The sequence below is a fragment of the Pagrus pagrus genome (genome assembly GCF_965226575.1).
Source record: "Pagrus pagrus genome assembly, chromosome: 2".
Lineage (NCBI taxonomy): Eukaryota > Metazoa > Chordata > Actinopteri > Spariformes > Sparidae > Pagrus > Pagrus pagrus.
This window is the reverse complement of record NC_140186.1, coordinates 18,300,745-18,319,802: the sequence shown is the minus strand read 5'-3', so window position 1 is coordinate 18,319,802 and position 19,058 is coordinate 18,300,745. Positions and strand designations below refer to the sequence as shown.

Sequence of the window (19,058 nt, the reverse complement as noted above, 5' to 3'; positions counted from 1 at the left end):
AAGACCTCCAACACAGGCCTCACTGTCGAGGTTCTCTGTAAAACCACATTCACACATCCAAACATGTGCCAAGTTCCTCCCTTCTCCAAAATGTACACTGTACACTCAACATAATTCTCAGTGCACCCGCCAAGCCACGCACAGAATAAACATCAGTATGAGGGATAAAATAAGGTTGTCTATATCATCTGGAGAAAGAGTTTCTGTATTCGTTTGACCTTACTGAGAAGTGAGCTGAGCGGGATGTTGACTGTATATTTCATGTAATGTTGGAGGCACTGGGAAGGTGGAAATAAGGTCAAGTTAGGCTGAAGCAACATCTAAAAGTCCAGGAAGTGATTTTACATTGTAGTTTTGAAACATTTCCTTTCATGAAAAGTTTTAAATTCAAGGACATTTTACAGGAAAACTGTTTCAAATATATGTAGTTCAAAAAGCTTGTCCTGCTACATGAGGCAACAGTATGATGTCAAGACTGACCTGTGTTTGTTTGAGACTTCCTCCTAGTGGTCCAACAGAGGCATTACACCTCATAGGTATAGACAATGACAGAAGTTTGAGCTGGAGTGTGGCCCAAATTCCAAATCCCTGTCCGTTAAAAGGCTTTTGTTGTCACAATTCAAAACAGGACCCAAATGCAGACACACAGAGGCAGGCAGGTTGAAAACAACAAGTGAGCTTTAATGAGCTGATCCAGCTCCAGCTGTCCAGTGTGAAACCAAAACCAAAAGACAGGCAAAGGAAAGTCCAAGGAAAGAACTAAAGAGAAATACAAAAATGAGGACAACCCAGAAAAACCACAATGAACAAATCAGAGACACCAGGAACACATGAGGACTGAGGTTAGGGGAATAGGTAGAGGAGCACAGGAGATATGTTGGTGAAAATAGACAAACCAACAAAGAGTAAGGGAACAACACATCCCCTAACGAGGGGATGAAGTCCAGGTAGAGAGACACTGGGAACAGGGCAGTGCCGACGAGACTGATGTGAGACAGGTGTTGGGGAATCAGACTGAGGAGGACCACAGGAGGGAAACACTGGGAACACAGGTGAGCAGGAAGTAGAAATTGACAAGACACATAAGGATATAAACTACAGAATAAAACAGGATACAACTAACCAAAAACCAAAACCATGAAATTACGAATATCAAAATTGATCTGGAGTGCTAAAATACATCACACAAGGGCTGTAATGGCGATGTTCATTAGTGATCAATCTGCTGATTATTTTTTTGATTGTATAAAACGTCCACACAAAAAAAACAGATAACAAATCTTGTTTTTGTTCAACGTACAGTCTCATACTCAAATATATTCAGTTTACTGTCATATAAGACAAACAAAACTAGCAAATCCTCACATTCTTTTGCACTTTTGCTTGAAAAAAAGTGACTCAAACTCTTTATCAATTATCAAAACAGTTGCAGATTAGAGCTGCAGCAAAATGATTATTTTCAATGTTGATTAATCCTTCGATTATTTTCTTGATTAGTCGTTTCGTTGTTGGGTCTATAGAATGGCAAAAAAAATATTGAGCTGCAAGTGATCTGATAAACTGCCTCCACTGATGTCACTCAGTTAGTTGCATTGTGGGTAATGTAGGCACCAGGTTTTGCAAAGCAGTCCGCAGGTCTAGTATTTTACTCCTGCTGGACTCATTATGGACAGTTAAGACACAAACGATCAAACTAGAGGTTTTTTATTCCACACATTCTTCCTCCTCTTCCAAACCTGGTACCTACATTACCCACGATGCAACTTAGCTACTGAGTGACATCACTGGAGGTAATTTACCAGATTACATGCAGCTTCCTCTGGAGCCACAAAAGGCTTTTTACTACTGTTTTCACGTATGCAGTAGTACTCCCCAAGACCTGTAAAAATGATGGCGTTACCCTTTAATCCTCGCAGCTCTAATGCAGATTACTTTACAAACAACTAACTAATTAAATGACTACTTTAGTCAAGCATTAAATCATACAACTGACAACATTCACTCTTACTGTGATTTATTGTTACGATTTGAGTTCCAGCGACAATGACGACAACAACACAGACAAAGCCCAATAATTTAGTGAAGGAGATGTCGATGCTTTGGTTGTATGTTCTTCACGCTAGTTATCTACCATAATGAAAAAAAGTACAGTACTGAACTTGCGAGCTGTACACACGTGCATTGACATTATACTCTAAAAATACTCTATACAGTATATATCCAACACCATACAGCCAAGAGGCGTTCACAAGCAGAGAGGAGCGGCTGTCCCTCTGGTCCTTTGTCTTGAAAATCAGTAACATAAAAAGTGCAAAGAAGAAATACATTAAACATGTTTTGAAAACCTAAAATCACCGCACAACAACTGAAGGAGAAGCGAGTAAAGTTACAGTACTCGTCGATGAATTACGACCTCATAATTCTTTAAGTCTACAATCAACAGTTATAAGTGCTTATATTGGAAGTGTAGCAGGAAAGCGGCAGCATGGTGGAGTAAATTGTTTTTATACTGTACCATTTATACAATATTTGGAAAATGACCTGAACTCAGCTCCATCAAACCTCAGTCAAATGTCTGTGGTGAGTCGCCGAAGAGCTTCTGAGAAGTCTGGAAACACCCTGCAGCCACAGCGGCTGGATTTCCAACAGAAACAGCCAGCGTGATGTACACACACCTCGGTAATCACAGTGGCTCCAATGAGGCTGACTGTCGTTACAACACAGCTCCACAGTGAAACATAGGTGAAACATCAGGTTTGTTTACATGTGTGGCCAGAGGGAAGGGAAGGTGAGGTAAGGTGGAAGCTTCACGCTGGGCGAAAACAGCTCCGTCCGAAAACATTTTCTGTTTACATTCAACGCTGTTTAGTTCACTTCACTGGCTCCTGCCCGTTGTAACTCCTCAGGGTTAGCTAAGGACGAGGTTCTGGATGTGAATTGTGCAAAATCTGAGAAAACCTTGATAAATATAGACCTTATAGGAGATTAAATGTCTTACTTGTTTGTTAACAACATAGTTACAGAATATCTGAGTATAACTAATTAAACCTTTATCTTCTTAAAGTTGCAATTTGTAAGAAGTGGCCAGAAGTAACTACAGGGGTAGTATGTTTTACAATGGGTTAAAAGGGCAATTAAGCTCATTTTAGTTTGGCAAACGAGAGGAACCTGAATTCAGAAGGTGTACAGTCGTGTAAAATATTTACTTTCTTGTCATTCTGTGATGTTTTTTTACTTATAAAACTAAGTAGCAAACTCACATTTACAGCTGAAACTACGGGAGAATATTTTGCAGTACAAAGTATTATTATGAGAAAGGACGGGCCGGGGTTAGCGGGTTAGCATGCTAATTTGCACTAACACTGTTGTTTCCTCACCCTGTTGATAATGTTTAAATTGGTGAATGTTTTAAACTCAAATTCTGACCATATCTTACGTTGCTGCAATGTTTTTGCAGTATATTTTATAAGTAGAGCTAGAGAGGACTAGGTCTCACAGGCCATTACCAGTAAATGCAAATCATGAAAAATTAATAGCACAACTAACTTGGTTGAAATTGTCTAAATATATTAAATAATCATTGAAGAGGGATTCAAAATCTCTTCAAACAGCATTAAAATGTACTAAAAGGACAAAAAAAAAACTAAACTGCAGTGTGTTAGTTGTGTCTGTAAACAGACAACAGTCCACACTCGATTGTGTTTGTTCTCGTTTATGGCAGTAAAGACCATTTCTGTTACGTGTCACAATATACTCTTATATTGATTATTGCCTCGTCCCTAACTGCCAAATTTAGGTTTTTCTCAGCCACTATCTTCATACACATCAGAACAAACAGATTAGACATTCTCAGTAAAACTGATCAAAATCTCTCCTGCAATGCAAAAAAGATAAAAAGCTCCTCTGAGCCCTCTGTGAGACTTTTCAGCAGAGAAACAGAGAAGCTTTAATGCAGCGACGTGCATAGACCCACTGATTTGTGTATTTTATGATATAAAGATAAGATAATCCTCTAATAATACCACAACGGGGAAATTTGCAATGTGAACTGTTTTCTATGTGACACCTATATGACTGGTTAAATAATAACAACACAGTATGTACCTGTTCCCGTATTGACAGCATTGGAAACCTTTCTATTTCAGTCCTGTCACATTTGACTGAGGGTGAATGGAGTTGACAGACTCATGTTTTATTTACTCTATGTGCGGTGCTTTATGCTTCCTTCTCTTCCACATTACAGTACAGTTCAGGACTCCTCATCAGTGGCACTGGGGGAGCGCTCCTGGAAAAGAGACGAAAGAGAAAACTAGAAAAGGTCGACAGGTCATCGGGGTGTTGACCTCTGAATAACAGCTTTTATTAGTTGTATTAATGCTGAACTTTGAATATTGTGTTTCCTTTATCCCTCTACACTCTGTTATTAATCTGTTTCCAACAATAAGGGTAAGCACAGTTACCTCTTCCTGCTCATCCTCAGAGTCGTCATCACTGACGACAGGTTTGGCTCTGGTGCGTCCCGTTCGTCTGCTGCGACCCTTCCCTCGGTCTCCAGCTTTATCCTTCCTTCCCAGACGAATCTTCACTTTCACTGAGCGAGCTGGAGACAATCAAACACACAAACACACACATGTCTATGGTGTGTTTATGGTGTAAGACTAAAACTAATCTGAAGCATGAAACAGCATTACTGACAACGAGAGGTGAAACGTCTTCAAGAAACTGAAACACGTCCAGTTGCCTACGATATAGCACTTAGCATTGCCATGACCTGGATGACTGAGAACCTTCATCAACATATGACTGAGTAGTTTCTCCTCTGCCACTCTCCTCGCACAGACATGCACATACTTTCGGACTCTGATTCTTCCTCCAGCTCGTCTTCCTCTTCCTCACTGTCCTCTCCCTCACTTTCCTCCTCCTTCTCGATCTTTTGCCTCAAACTGGTGAACACTGACTGGAGTACGATGGAGTCTTCATATATCTGCTCGAATCAGAGAAATAGGGTAGAAGACAAACTGTTTATAGTCAACAGTGTGTACATATGGGCAACACTGACAGAAAAATAAATAGTTTTCAGCATCCGCGGTTCATGTACGACACATTACATTTTAATTAAGAACTGAATCAAGCCCTCTGCGATGCATGATGTGATTTAGGTAAGGCGGCCCTGAGAGCTCAACAAACTGCATTATTTCTACAGTTATGGTCGCAGTTATGACTGAGATATTATTTATTTGCTTTCTTTATTTCTTTATTTGGTGGAGAGAGGTGTTTCGCTTTGTCCGTGAGTGAATTCTGTGCACGGTGAGTCTCACCAGCGACCCCTCCAGGTTGAAGGTCTGAGCGTTTTGGAAGAGCAGCATGACGTCTCTCTCCAGGTCACCCAGACTGCGGTAGCGATGACCTCGAATCCTCTCCTACAGTGAAGATACAGCTCATACATCACTTAGTAAATGAGACAAAAGTAACATATTATGTGCATTTGTTTACTTATAATTCTATAAATAATCAACACAGCGATCCTTTCCTTCGCTGATCTCACCTTGATCTTCCTGAAGTCCACAGGCTTGCGGATCAGTTCGTAGTACTCTGGCAGCTCTTTTCGAGATGGAAGCTGGATGAAGACCTCGCTCAGCTGACGCCCGCTGGCGCTGCAGGAAGTGACATCATCAGGATTAGACAAAACAAACAAAAAGGCTCCTCATCAATTAAAATATAACTATTTTAAATATCGATTAATCGTTTCAGACATTGTCAAACATTTGCTGGTTTCAGTTTCTTAAATGTCAGGATGTGTCGCTTTCTTTGTCATTTCTGATAGTGAACAAAGAGTCTTTGGGTTTTGGACTGTTGGTCGGACAAAAGACGCAATTTGCAGATGTCACTTTTGGCTCTGGGGAATCGTGATGAGGGTTAGGGTTAGGGTTAGGGCTTGTTTGAAATTTTATGGACTAAACGATGAACTGATTTATTGTGAAAATAATCCATAGATTTTTGTTTTTGTGGGCTTCAGCTTCATTTTATCCAAGCTCGCCTTTTGTTTTTCAACCTGCCTGCCTCTGTATCTTGCGTTCGGGTCCTTTTCTCGAACGTGGGATTCAGTGATAAATGTATCAAACTCTGAGGTTTTGGAGAGAGTGTGCCAAAGTGCTTTTGGCTTCTGTTCATCGCTTTAGGAAAAAACACATTATTTCAGGTAAGGCGTATAAGCAGCTGTGGAAACTTTGTCCAAGGATGTGTTACATAACTTCTACATTGACCTTCAGTTGAATCTAAAACGTGATGGTAACATTTCACAACAGAGATGGTGCAGAAATCATGAGTGAGGACGTGATACAATTAAGTAATGCTGGAAAATACTGCAATAGAAGTGTAACTACTCATTTGTCATTTCCAGCTGTGTTTCACACATGATCCGTGAGTGTTGAAATGTTTATTAATTATACTCATTCTATAGTATAGGTCCTGCTGCACCTTTAATATCAGCACTACAAAACATGTCAACTGTTATACATAATGTTTATGACTCAAAGAGAGCTTCATGTGTGTCACAGACTACAGCCAAAGCTCTTCTCTGCTACCTGTCTTTATACTTGATAACAGCGTCCACTATCTTCCTCATCTTCTTCGTGAGGGCCGGGGGATTTGGGGAGAGTTTCTCAGCAGGCGGTCGTCCCCTCTTCCTCTGCCTCTTCCCATCTTCATCTTTGTCCCCTCTCCCTCGTCCCCCCGAGGAAGAGGAGGGGCCAGGGAGGTCCACGTCGCGGTCCCGCTTCCTCTTCCGGGTCGTCTTTTTGTGACGTACCTCTTCCTCCACCTCTTCCAGCGTGCCCTCCTCGATCGCCTGCACAGGAAAGACACAGACAGTCAGATTACAATAAAGCTATTTTATTTATTTTGTCTTTCAATTTAAATTTGACATCTGCCTCTCAGCACGGTCCTATCCCAGTGAGGCGAATCACCTTAAGCCACTGCTTCTCAGTCAGTGAGTCGCTGTAGTCCACCTCCTTCCGCTGCCGAGAACCTCGTCCAAACATTTTCTCCTCCTCCTCCTCGCAGGTCAGCCGTTCAACCTCAGCGTCATCCTTCATAATCCATGTGGGCAGCTCGTCCTCCTCCATAAGACGAGGCTTTCGACGCGGGTTACGGGCCTCCTCGCGTCGCCGGTCTAGATCCATACGCTGATGAAGGGACAGGAAGAAGAAAGGGCAAAATTAGGGTTGTTGATGTGGACTTGTATGAGCTAAATCATCTTCAAACCACTGACCATGAACTGGTCAAACTCCTCCTCACTCCTCGCGATCATCTGGTTGACCGTCTCGTCGTCTGGCACCTCGTCCTCCTCCTGAGTACATCAGACACACATTGGCAAGCAGCGCTTAAGAAATCACACTTTAAAATTGCGTGTCGCTTGTGCTCGCACACACGTTAATGCGTAGACACACTTCCTGTCCCCAGACCTCGTCTTGCTCCTCGTGTTCCAGTATGGCCTGCAGGAAGGCCCTGCGCTCGTGGCTCGAAGATTTCTGGTCGAACATGCCAGCCTGGATGACCTTCTGGTCCACGTTCAGTTTGTACTTGGCAGCAGCCAAGATTTTCTCCTCCACACTGTTGACAGTGCAGAGACGCAACACACGCACCTCGTTCTGTTGGCCGATACGGTGAGCTCTGTCCTGGGCTTGCAGGTCCTGGGAAAGAGAATTTGTGGCCGGGATCAAATGTTACTCTGAGAGAAAAGAGACGGTTGCCCAAGTCCATAAGCCGCAATAACTTCGGTGGTACTTCACTTGTAAACGTGCATCTAATTTTTTTAAACCCCAACAAACTAAATACTGGCAATCAATTATAGTCTTGTCCTAAACTCTGGTTTCTGTGCTGTTGCAGGGGTCTCTCTTGTAAATTAAAACAAATGTGCATCACACCTGATGTGGGTTCCAGTCAGAGTCAAAGATAACCACAGTGTCTGCAGACTGCAGGTTGAGGCCGAGGCCTCCAGCTCTTGTGCTCAGGAGGAAGATAAAGTACTCTGACCCTGGGTCATTGAATGTCTTCAGTAACATTCCTCTATCCTCAGCCTTCGTAGTGCCTGAGATGTAGGACAGTAAGGACAACAACTTTCAGGGAAATGAATGAATGAAATATAAACAAAATACACAAACACTCGTGAAAGTAAACTGTCTCACCATCAAGACGCAGATACTTGAAGCTGCGATAGGCAAAGTAGTCCTCCATGATTGTCATGAGTGAGGTCATCTGACAGAAGAGCAGCACTTTGTGGTTTGTGGCTCTCAGCTTTGGTAGGATTCGATCCAACACCTCAAACTTTCCAGATGCCCGATACAAGTCCAGACTAAAGACAAGGCGGGGGGATCAGGTTACGGTTTGTCCGTGTGTGATCTTGAACTAAACCAGAATTATTACTTACCCCTGGACTATCCCACCAGAGAATCCTAAATGTTCAGAGAAGGATTCCTGCAAAAACAATAAAACATGTATTCTGTAATTAAGTCAAATGCAATCAAAAACTTCAGCTTGAGGCTTTAATTTGAAGTCGACCATCTCTCCTACCTCTATTTGCTGGAACATGTACGGGTGGTTACAGATCTTCCTCAGCTGCATGATGGTGTTCATCAGCGTCTTTGTGCCTCCTTTACCCTGGTAAACACAATGTGCACAATGCCTGTAATCACAGTTTTATTCAATCATTTCACATTTATTCCTAAAGGCTCGTCCAAGGACATTTATAAGTGAGAGCCAAGGACCAAATAAGATCCAGTTTCATACTCTCATTTCTTGTCAATCATCTTGTGAGGCATCTTGTTTTTCAAAATTGAGTTTAGATACAGTCTTCATGACTATCATTAAGTTTATTTCTGCTACAGATCACAGTGTACTGTATGTTACTACTGTTATTAAATTATCATGCTGTACAACTATCATTTCCAGAATAAAAAAAAAACACTAAATGGGCCGGTATACTTCCTAGTGACACTTTAATTTTGGTGTTAGTTAAAAAGATGCCCAAATTATAAATTCCCACAGTGCTGAAGTGTTTTTCACCCTCACCTTCTTGTCTTTCTCTGATCCATCAGTGAGCAGGACCCCCTTGGCCTGCATGTGCCTGTACAGCACCCTCTGAAGAGACGACATGTCACACTTGATCACGTATTCCACCTATCAGATGGAGAGACAGGTTGATTTAATGAAAGAAGTGGACAACAACAGAGGAACACAGAAAGCTCCAAGATATCAGTATATCGTTCTGTGTTTTTGTGTTGGCATGTATCCTGAAATACGTGAAACCTGCCTTCTCTGGAAGCTGAGCCTCCACTTCCTTCTTTAATCTGCGTAACAGGAAGGGCCGAAGCACTTTGTGGAGGCGACGGATAATCAAGATGGTTTCCTCTTCATTCAGATCCACCTGGAGAGTAAAAGAAGGAGACATTTGACAAGAAAGACATTGTACCTTCTGCCTGATATCATCTCTCAAGGACTTATTTAAAAAGAAGAAGTCCTGCACACCTTCTCTCCAGTCATGGCAAAAGGAGCGTTAAACCACTGCTCGAAGGTGCTGCAGCTCTTGAAGATGGTGGGCAGGAGGAAGTTGAGCAACGCCCAGAGCTCAGGTAGTTTGTTCTGCAGCGGCGTTCCTGTCAGCAGGACTCGCCGTGGGGCCAGGTAGTGCGTGTTCAGAACCTGGGTCAGCTTACAGTGGTGGTTCTTCATACGGTGGCCTTCGTCTACGATCATGTACTTCCAACGAATCTGGAGAGCAGAACGGGGGAAAGAAATTTTTGATGGAGCTTCTATTACTCTGTCTCACAGATCCAAACTAACCAAAAACAGAGAGAGCTCATGAGGAAGATCTCTTGCCCAGTTTGTCCTCATGACACAAGCCGGCTGGGTTCCGAGCCTTGAGCTACCACATGGGGAAAAACTCGTCTGAAGTACAACACCCACCTTTCAGCACAGTCAGGAAGCCTATATGACTACATGAGTGCAAAGCAGCATGACAGCCATAGAGGACAGTGGGAGACTCGGTATACGGGCGATGTCAGCACCTAGGAGAAAGCACTGAGACGCAGCACAGGGGGCGGTCAGATTGGCCACGATCAAATACTTTGAGGGGACTTTGGGGATTTGGGGAGCGGGAGCCAACAAACAAAAACACAGCGCAACAAATAAGCAATGAAATCTTGTTGTGTGCATGTGTAGAGGGAGAGAGTTATACTATGCCTGTCTGGGTGTGTTTGTGCATGTCCTTCTGCTTGTGTTTACTTGTACATCACAACTCACCTTGGCCAGTACTTGTTTATCCTTGATGATGTACTCGTAAGTAGTGAGTAAAACATTAAACTTTCCACTGCGGAGTTGGGGAACGAAGGCTCTTCTAGCAGCCGGAGACCCCTGAAAGACATCATTTGGGAAAGATCGATGAAAGATGGCGTCTGAAATGACATTTTGTTGCTTTAATTCAACATTTTATGATAAAAGCAAGAATACCATGCACGCAATTTTAGAAACATACAGTAAATTGTCACATTTAGTGTGCCGGAAGTAAGAACAATTCATTTGGGCGGTGTGAATGTGAAACCTCACCTTGTAGGACACTTTCACGACCGTCGGTGCCCACTTATCAAACTCATACACCCAGTTAGAAAGAGTTCTGTCAAGGACAGACAGCTCAGTTATCACTCAACAAATCAGTAGTGTTTGCAGTGTAAAACTAATAATGTTGCAGCGCTGGCTCACGAGAGGGGTACAATGATGAGGTAGGGTCCATTGAGCCGTTTGAGCTCCATGAGGTACGTGATGAGGGCGATAGTCTGGATGGTTTTTCCCAGACCCATCTCATCCGCCAGGATCCCATTCAGGTTATTGTTGTAGAGTGAAACCAGCCACTCCAGACCTTTAATCTGACAGACGAGGACGTGAGAAAGTCTGTCTTACGTGACAAATCAAGAATATCATGTAGTTTATTTAATTGTGCTTGTTTACCTGATACTGTTTGAGTTGTCCATTTATTAATAAACTGGACTGTTTATCCACCCTCTCTGTGACGGCGTGAGCCACGGAGTAATACGATTGGAGCCCTCGGGCGAACGCTGCACCGCTGTATTCGTCATCCACATCCTGTTTAGCATTTCTGCAGAAACACATAAGAGTTTTGTAACACCTTTTGATCACCTGCATTTAAAAAAATAAATAAATAGTACTAAAAATGTATTAAAATGTAGTTCTCCGCATATGTGCTCACTCAATGATGTGTCTGACGTCCACCTCCGACACGTCTTCGCAGTCAGGGTCTGTAATCTTCTTCTTTTCCTCCACCGGAGTAGCCGATGGATGAGGCTCCTCCTCGTCCTCCTGCCAGACAGCTGGTCAGTGATTGGAGCAGTGAATATGAAACTGGCTTCAAACATCGTCTTTTTAAAACAACCCACCTCCTCCTCTTCCTCCTCCTCGCTGTCTTCACTGTCAGAGCGGGGAGCCACCTCATAACTGGACAAAATACATGCACGCTTAAATTAAATGAACAGACTGGAAAGAGCAACTTTGAGAATAAAACTGTGCAGCTGAGGATAAAAGCCATGTTTTAGCTAAAAGCAAAAAAGGTTTATCCTCTGTACAACTCAACTGTCATCAGTCTGAGCTGTACTTCAGGGGTAGTTAGGCTCAGCTGTACTTAGAAGTTAATGTTGCATATAATATTTACCACACTATCGTATCATACAGATAGCACAGTAAATAACTAACAATCAGTTAGCCTGTTAGCTTTGGCATTTGAACATTTACCACACTAACATGCAGTGAGCATATTATAACTAACATTCAGTTAGCATGTTAGCTAATGTTTTGCAATTTAATATTTACCACACTAACATACAGTTAGCATATTAACTAATATGCAGTTAGCATTTAAGCTAATGTTAAGCAATGTAATGCTTATCACATATACAGTTAGTACATTAACTAACATCTACCTTATAGCTGTTAGCTCGCTTGCTAATGATTGGCAAATTAATATTTATCACATTAACATAGTTAGCATATTAACTAACTAACAAGCAGTTAGCATGTTAGCTAATGTTCAGCACGCCAACAGGAGACATGCTAGTTAAGTAACTTTAAAAAGTAGAGGATGTTAACAGGCTGATAGTTAGCATCCACATTTAATATTTTGATATATTTATATTTCTGTGTGTTAATATTCAGAATTTCAACATGCATACATTTCACCAAGTCAGGCAGCATCAATTAAAGTTATTAAACCAGGTGATGATGCTAAATGAAAAGCCACCATGGACTTATCCTCTCTGGGCCATGAAGTTTTATGGAACTTCACCCGCTGACTAGAATCAGTCAACAGACTGACCGACACTCCTGCACCTGCAGCCACACCACTTCTTCCTGAGGCTAAAAAGACCCCTCCTCTCCACACGCACAGACAAATCACGCTTCCTCTCTCCAGTCGGTCTCACCCAGGGTTCATCTCCAGCCAGGTCTCCAGCTGTCCGGCTTTCGGAGCGTCCACCCCCGTCAGGATGTTCCCACTGTCAACATGGATGACCTTCACAGGCAGGTCGCTCATCTGACTCGTCTCATCCAGAGGCTGCAGGGGAGGACGAGGGTTATCTGTTGTACTGGGCAGTTAGGACTTGGTTTAAATAGAGACTAGATTAAATAAGACAAAGCTTCAGACAGTTTACAAAATATTATGAGTATTATTTCTACACATATTTTATTCTCTCTTTTCTTTGTGTTTATTACATTGTAACTTTTATGTTTGATCATTTTGAGACTTGTATATTTAAAGTGATGTTTGATCAAAATGTTGTGCAGTAACCGTGAACTGAAGAGCACTACAGGAGCAAAGAGCAGTGGCAGGGTTAGAGTCCACTTTTTGCCATGACAACATTGAAAAGCAAATCGTGACCTCCTGAAGCTTGTGTGAAACTTGATCTAATGTTTGAAAGGACGTCTCCATAGAGACAAGAGACAGCAACACAACAAAGAATCAGGTTTGCATTTGTGAACGCAGCCTTTTTAAAGAGCAAGTATACATGTTAATAAGCAGCATGAGGGCTGCAACTAATGATTACTTTCATTGCTGATTAATCTGTTGATCATTTCCTCCATTAATCAATTAGTTGTTTGGTCTATAACATGTCAGAAGGCAGAGATGATGACCTTAAATATCTTGTTCAGTCCACAACCCAAAGATATTCAGTTTACTGTCATAGAGACGTAAACAGCTGCTGCATCTGCTCACCTCTCCATCAGGACCCATGGCAGGAGTCTGACCCTCCACAGTCTCCATCTGCAAGTCAAGAAGAAGTTGACTAATCCCAACACAGATCACATACGACACTGGGGTGTAGAAGCCACTGATTATCAGAAATAACAATCACAGCTGTTGTACAGTATCTGTGTCTCCTCTACCTTCTTCTTTTTCTTCTTCTTCTTCTTCTTTTCCTTGAGAGCCTGCGCCGCTTTGTGAGCTCTGACCAGCTCGGTGAGGTTGGCGACATACTCGTCAGTCTGCTGCAGCAGGTAGGCCAGACGCTTATCCTTCTTCTGGTCGATCAGTTTACGATAGCCTTCCTCATCCTCAGCCTGGCAGGACCGACAAATATGCAAGTGTGTGAAGTGAAGTAGGATGTGTACGCTGTCTTGTAATTTATGTGCATGCTTGCGTAACTGTATCTTCTTACCATAAGCCTCCTCATCCTCTCTTTCTCAATACGCTCATTCTCTTTCTTCTGCTCACGTTCAGTGTTGGCGTGGTAGGTGGCCACAGCTTTGGTCAGTTTCTGCATCTTGCCTGTGATGGAGCGGTGGTACTCCTTGAAGTCTTTGGCGTGCTGCAGGATGCTGTTAAGGTACTCCTACGATTAGAGCGCGAGTTTGGGTGAAGGACAATTCAGACAAAACAAAGGAGAAATTACCACTTTGAATCTTTTCACAGGTGACGTCACAACCATCCGCTACCTGATGTTTCTGCCTGCGTTTGCGCTCCTGCTCAATCTTCTGCTGTTTCTCCAGCTTCTCTGTGATGCGGGCCTCGCGCAGAGACTGACGCTTGCTTCGCTTGTAGGCCTTGGCGTCAAGGGCGGTCTCTAGAGCCGTGTCACGACGCATACACACCACCACCTCCTGGCGAAGCTGTCGACAAACATACAAACATGGACTCGTCGACACCACCACCACTGACAACATGCAGAAATATCATGTTGTGCAGGTTAAAGGTGAAAATGTGAAGTCTGATGATGAAGTGCGTTGTGTACCTGTCTCTGGAAGTTAAGCAGTCGGAGGGCTTTGAGCTCTATGGTAGCTTTGGTACGTAAATCACCAGCCAGAGAGCCCGGCAGGTTCTCCAGTTCAGCGATGCGATGAGTGATACGCGCCTGTAACCTGAAGGAGCAAACAGCTGCCGTTATTTCTCTTCAGATTGAAGCTGCTAAAGTACAATTCAGTCACTTTCGACTCCAGTAAAAGTAAATGAGATGGAGTTCGTGGCATACCTGTACTCCCTCTCCTGCAGTATCTCCACCGGGTCGAGGCCGCAGGGTTTCTGGATGGGGGTAATACGGTTCTGCTTGGCGTGGTAAGGCATCATGGGAGTAGGCTGTGCCGGCTGGCCAGGGGACTGGGTCTGCGGAGGCATTACCGGGGAGGCAGCAGGAGGAACTGAAGGAGGAGCAGGAGAGGGCCGGCCGGTCGGCTGAGGGGGAATCAGCTTTTGGGGTGCGTTGGAGGGCACTGCTGCATTCACCATGGGGCCTGGAGGGAAGTGAGGGGAGGGAATAAATGCATTCTAGTTCAGCGATGGCTGACAGGTTTCACAAGGTCTTACAGCAGCACCACATACCTTCAGGCCAGGACTTGGGAGGTCCGTTTGGGTTTTGTCCCTGCATCCCAGTTGGAGTACCCGACGGGCCTGGAGGAGGCATGTTTGGACCCATCATTCCTAAAGAAATAAATAAGCACGGTGTCTTGTGTCTAACGGCACATTTTAAACAGGTGTATTGTGAAATTTGAGGCGAAGACTGTGGGATTTTTGCTGCTCACCACAGGATGAAAATTCAATGTAACACACAGGTTTAAAGATCGTAGGATATAGCTTGGTATTCCAGACATTTCCTATCCATGCTCACCATGAGCTCGACTGTAGCCTGAGCCCATTGGCCCAGGCCCCGGTCCTACTGGTCCACCCCCTGGTCCGCCTCCAGGGCCAGGAGCCAGGCTGGACATGGGCTGCGGCTGCTGCATCCCAGGCATCGGCCTCTTCCCCTGGACAGCCATCTGGAGGTGGTCCGGCAGGGGCTGTCCTCTGGCCAGCATCTTATAAGCCATGATCTGGGCTCTGAGTTGGTGTAGTTGGTTCTGGTTGAAGGGAGTAGGGCCTGTCGGGCCTCCAGATTCAAGGCCAGACCCGAGGCTGGGGACAGTGGGGCCCAGACTGGGTCCAGGGCTGGGGCCTGGGCCGGAGCTCCCTGGAGGGCCAGGCCGGTTATTGGGACCCAGAGTGTGTTGATCTCCACTGGGGCCATCTAAAGGTGTAGAGGCAGAGCCTGGGCCACCGGAGGAGGAGGAAGAAGAGGATGATGGCATGAGAGGTCCAGAGGGAGGACCGTTTGAAGGGACAGGACTGGAGTGGTCAGAGCCTCCTAATGGAGAGTGGTAACCTGGAAGAGACAGACAGGGAGACAGACAGGTAGATGACGGGGGTGCTGGGTGAATGCAGCAGACGTTTACTCACCTGGGTGAGTAATTTGGGACATTTTGGGAAATAAGATTATTTGCTTTCACACGGGGCTCAGTGACCTGCTGGAGTGTTGTTGTCACTGTGAGCGTGCCTGGCAACAGGAGGAGACTCCAGGAAGTAACTGACCGAGAAATACTTCCAAATATAACCCGCTTAAAACCACAAATGTAAATTTTTACACTACAGGAGCAAAGAACAGTTTGTAGTTTGAAGTTCATATTACGGTCACAAGTTATGACATGTTCATCAGTGAGCTTTGGAGCTGCTGGAAGGTGAATTTTGTTACCTTTGGGTGGAGGCAGGCTAACCGTCTCACCGCCAAGCTAAGCTGTAGCTGTACATTTACCATAAAAACATGAGAGTGGTATCAATCCTCTCATCCTACTCTTGGCAACAGAGCAAATAAGCTGATTTCCCAAACTTCTTCTCAAACAGACGCCTTCAGCACGGCCTGATGAGCAATGAGCTATTCCCTAACAAATCCCACCAGACTGTTGTTTCATAATTTGTTTTAACTCTGAATCACAATGCTAAGCCCGTCTGTCTGGTTGTCTTGCTTCATTCTATGCATCACCTCCTTACAGCCAGCTGCATGCAGAGTCCAAACTGTCAACGCCTCCCTGCAGGCGATTTACAGTAACTGATATTAAAAGAAAGACGTTGAAAACAATGTCTCATTTCACAGCTTGTGACCACAGAGACACACCTTATGAGCCAACCTGGCTGCATGACTACACCATCACATATTTGTCACACCGAAAAGCACACAACTTGTGTTACACAATGCCGGAGAGGATGGGATTACTTAAGATACAGCTACGTAGCATGTCTACCTTGCGAGTGTTGGTCCAGAGGACTGGGTGGGGGGCCCATACCGCTGTGCCCACCCTGTCTCATAGACAGTCCCTTCATCTGGCTGAAGCGGCTCTCCTCACTCATGCTCTTCTCATGCAGGCTCTCCATGGGCTGTGGGAGGAATCAACTGTGTTATACTCAGTCCCTAGGGAAAAAGGACATTAAAGGGGCTCTGTGTGACGATGTGTAGTAATTTACACAAATGAATCACTTTTTTATTAGCTATATGTGAGCGGATTGTAACATGAAGTGAAAAGCGAGACCTTCCTCGTCTCTCTCGGCTGCCCATACGAGCATGTGGGCAATTTTTTAAAGTTGTTTAATGCTGCTCGACTGTGGATTTCTTTGTGAAGGACTCTGTGTGAAGGATTTTCTGGGAAAACACAAAGGATGTGACTTTATGCACTTTCCAGAGTGCCTCGTCTCAGCGTTGACAGAGAGCAACAGCAGCTAACGCTAGTCCACCAACATAAACTACGCAGAAGTTTCAGAGCCCCTTTAAAAAAAATGACAGAAAGACAATACTATTATATAAAAAAGTGAGGAGTTGTAAGGTAATGACAGTCACATGGTATGTATGTGTTCGATGTCAGTGTATACATGTGTCCATTATGGGTGCTTTAATGAAAATCTTAAGTGGCTTAACTTTCCTATACACCAAATAAAATAATAAGATAATGACTTTTGAATTTTGCATTCAAACATGCTCTATGTGATGTCTAAACTCCTTTATATGCACAAATGAGCCTAAAATTGTGAGATATGGATGTAAAAATAGCTGCTGACACTCTTTGAATCAACTGGAATTAACAGTCGCCGAGTGTCTCAGTGGGTAGATCCTTACTTTGTGCAGAGGGTGCATGTCCTGACCGTATCCAGACGGCCCTGGCTGGGAGTGCCCAGAGGAAGGAGGGCCGGGGCTGGGGCCCATCATACTGTGAGAGGAGCCCGGGGAGGGCCCGGGGCTGGGGCCCAGCATGGCCCCAGGGGAGGGGCCTGGACCAGGTGAAGGACCTGGGCGAGGGGTGCCTCCCATGGGGGGATCTGGCGTCGACATCGCCCTGGATCTCCTGCTCCCACCTGAGCAGCAGGGACCTGATAGAAAGGAGAGGATTGACAGAGGGAGGGTGGGAGTGACAGAGAAGAGGAAATGATCTGTGCAGAAGAAGTCTGACAACTATGCAAAGGTTAATAATCTCAATCTGCTTCATTCAGTGGTTTGATTAGAGAAAACTTTTGAAAATATCTTGACAGTGAAGCTGCACACGTGCCTTCACCTGTGCTTTTCTGATTAATGAAGTGGGTCCAAAACCTTTGCAGGATTTGGGTGAATGTTGTCAAACACCTATCAGATGAAGACCTTCTCCTGCTGCGCTGCACCAAATCACCCGTTGCGCGCATATACAATTACAGCTGCAGGGTCTACCGCTGCACTCGCACTCAACACGGGGAAATACTGTAAATTATGCACATGAGTCCATGCTACAGAGAATTTGCTCACTCAGACCATCAAAGGGTGTCTCGTTAAATATAAAAAAGGGGAATGGCGGACTGTGGTTGTGCGACTGACCTACCCGCATCAACAGGACAGGCTGTCCTGCGTGAATTTCTGCGCTCCCGACTTTAGATTTGTGGGAGATAGAAATAACGCAGCGGTTGTCGCAATTAGTCCACTCACCCTCTTTGTAATCTGCCTTCAAGCGTTGATTTGTTTCACCGACGTGGCTCGAGCGCCCCCTCCACCGCTCCTATGACCGAATGTCTAGTCACGGCTGCCCGGCAACGCGCATGCGCGCGCAGCCACAGCCAGCACTGTACTCGCACTGTTCATCACCTCTGGACTGTTTGGTTTGTTTGTAAATGTGCAGACAATCTCCAATGTTCACTTTCGTTATACAGCGAGGTGAATATACGAGCCTGTAATTCTTTATGATTTATGATAATCATCGAACAAATATTAATTTTGAATAAAAGTGAGCATAAAAACTAAGATAGCCCACAGTACTTTTCAGAAATGCATAACTGCATTCAAGGGTATTTCAAAGGCTTCCTTAGACAAGTTAATTATTTTTAAAAAATGCCTCAGAGCTTGCAGACACTGAGGTCTAAACACATAAAGTAAAGCTTTTAAAATATGAGAGCTTTTCTGTATGGGGCTATTTTCACAGAATAAAAATAAATGAGCATGCCACTTTAAGACTATCTATCTCAGAGTACATCTATAATAATCTGAAACTACAGCAACGTGTTACACAGTCTTACTGCATCTCTTGTAAACAGCAGATTTGACTCACCCTTTAATATCACTGAATCACGAGAATCAAGTTGTTATGAAGTTTTGTGCATTTGCTGAACTTTTGAAGACTTTGTTTTTACATTATTATATTAACCGCCAGAATAAACTGGTGAAATTGAGATTTGTTGTGTGTGT

The 19,058-nt window shown here is 44.1% G+C and overlaps 1 protein-coding gene across 2 annotated transcripts; it reads right to left on the bottom strand.

The window, feature by feature from the left end:
* Positions 1–660: 660 nt before the first annotated feature.
* On the bottom strand, positions 661–18,392 carry smarca4b (SWI/SNF related BAF chromatin remodeling complex subunit ATPase 4b). 2 transcript variants are annotated; one of them, XM_084378649.1, is made up of 34 exons: positions 18,306–18,392; positions 17,472–17,722; positions 16,606–16,738; positions 15,162–15,692; positions 14,876–14,974; positions 14,529–14,787; positions 14,292–14,418; positions 13,996–14,169; positions 13,719–13,892; positions 13,447–13,620; positions 13,277–13,324; positions 12,486–12,616; positions 11,448–11,505; positions 11,261–11,370; positions 11,002–11,149; positions 10,756–10,919; positions 10,603–10,669; positions 10,300–10,410; positions 9,526–9,768; positions 9,311–9,424; positions 9,070–9,177; positions 8,572–8,658; positions 8,429–8,475; positions 8,187–8,353; positions 7,926–8,089; positions 7,431–7,691; positions 7,271–7,348; positions 6,966–7,184; positions 6,585–6,847; positions 5,546–5,654; positions 5,319–5,420; positions 4,852–4,984; positions 4,461–4,600; positions 661–4,285 (listed from the first exon to the last, which is right to left on the bottom strand). In XM_084378649.1, the coding sequence occupies exons 2-34, from the start codon at positions 17,682–17,684 to the stop codon at positions 4,250–4,252; spliced, it is 4,992 nt and encodes a 1,663-aa protein (XP_084234775.1). In that variant the 5' UTR covers positions 17,685–17,722; positions 18,306–18,392; the 3' UTR covers positions 661–4,249. The 2 variants fall into 2 exon arrangements, with proteins under 2 accessions (XP_084234775.1, XP_084234776.1); XM_084378650.1 differs by having other exon boundaries at positions 7,464–7,691.
* Between the last annotated feature and the right edge of the window lie 666 nt (positions 18,393–19,058).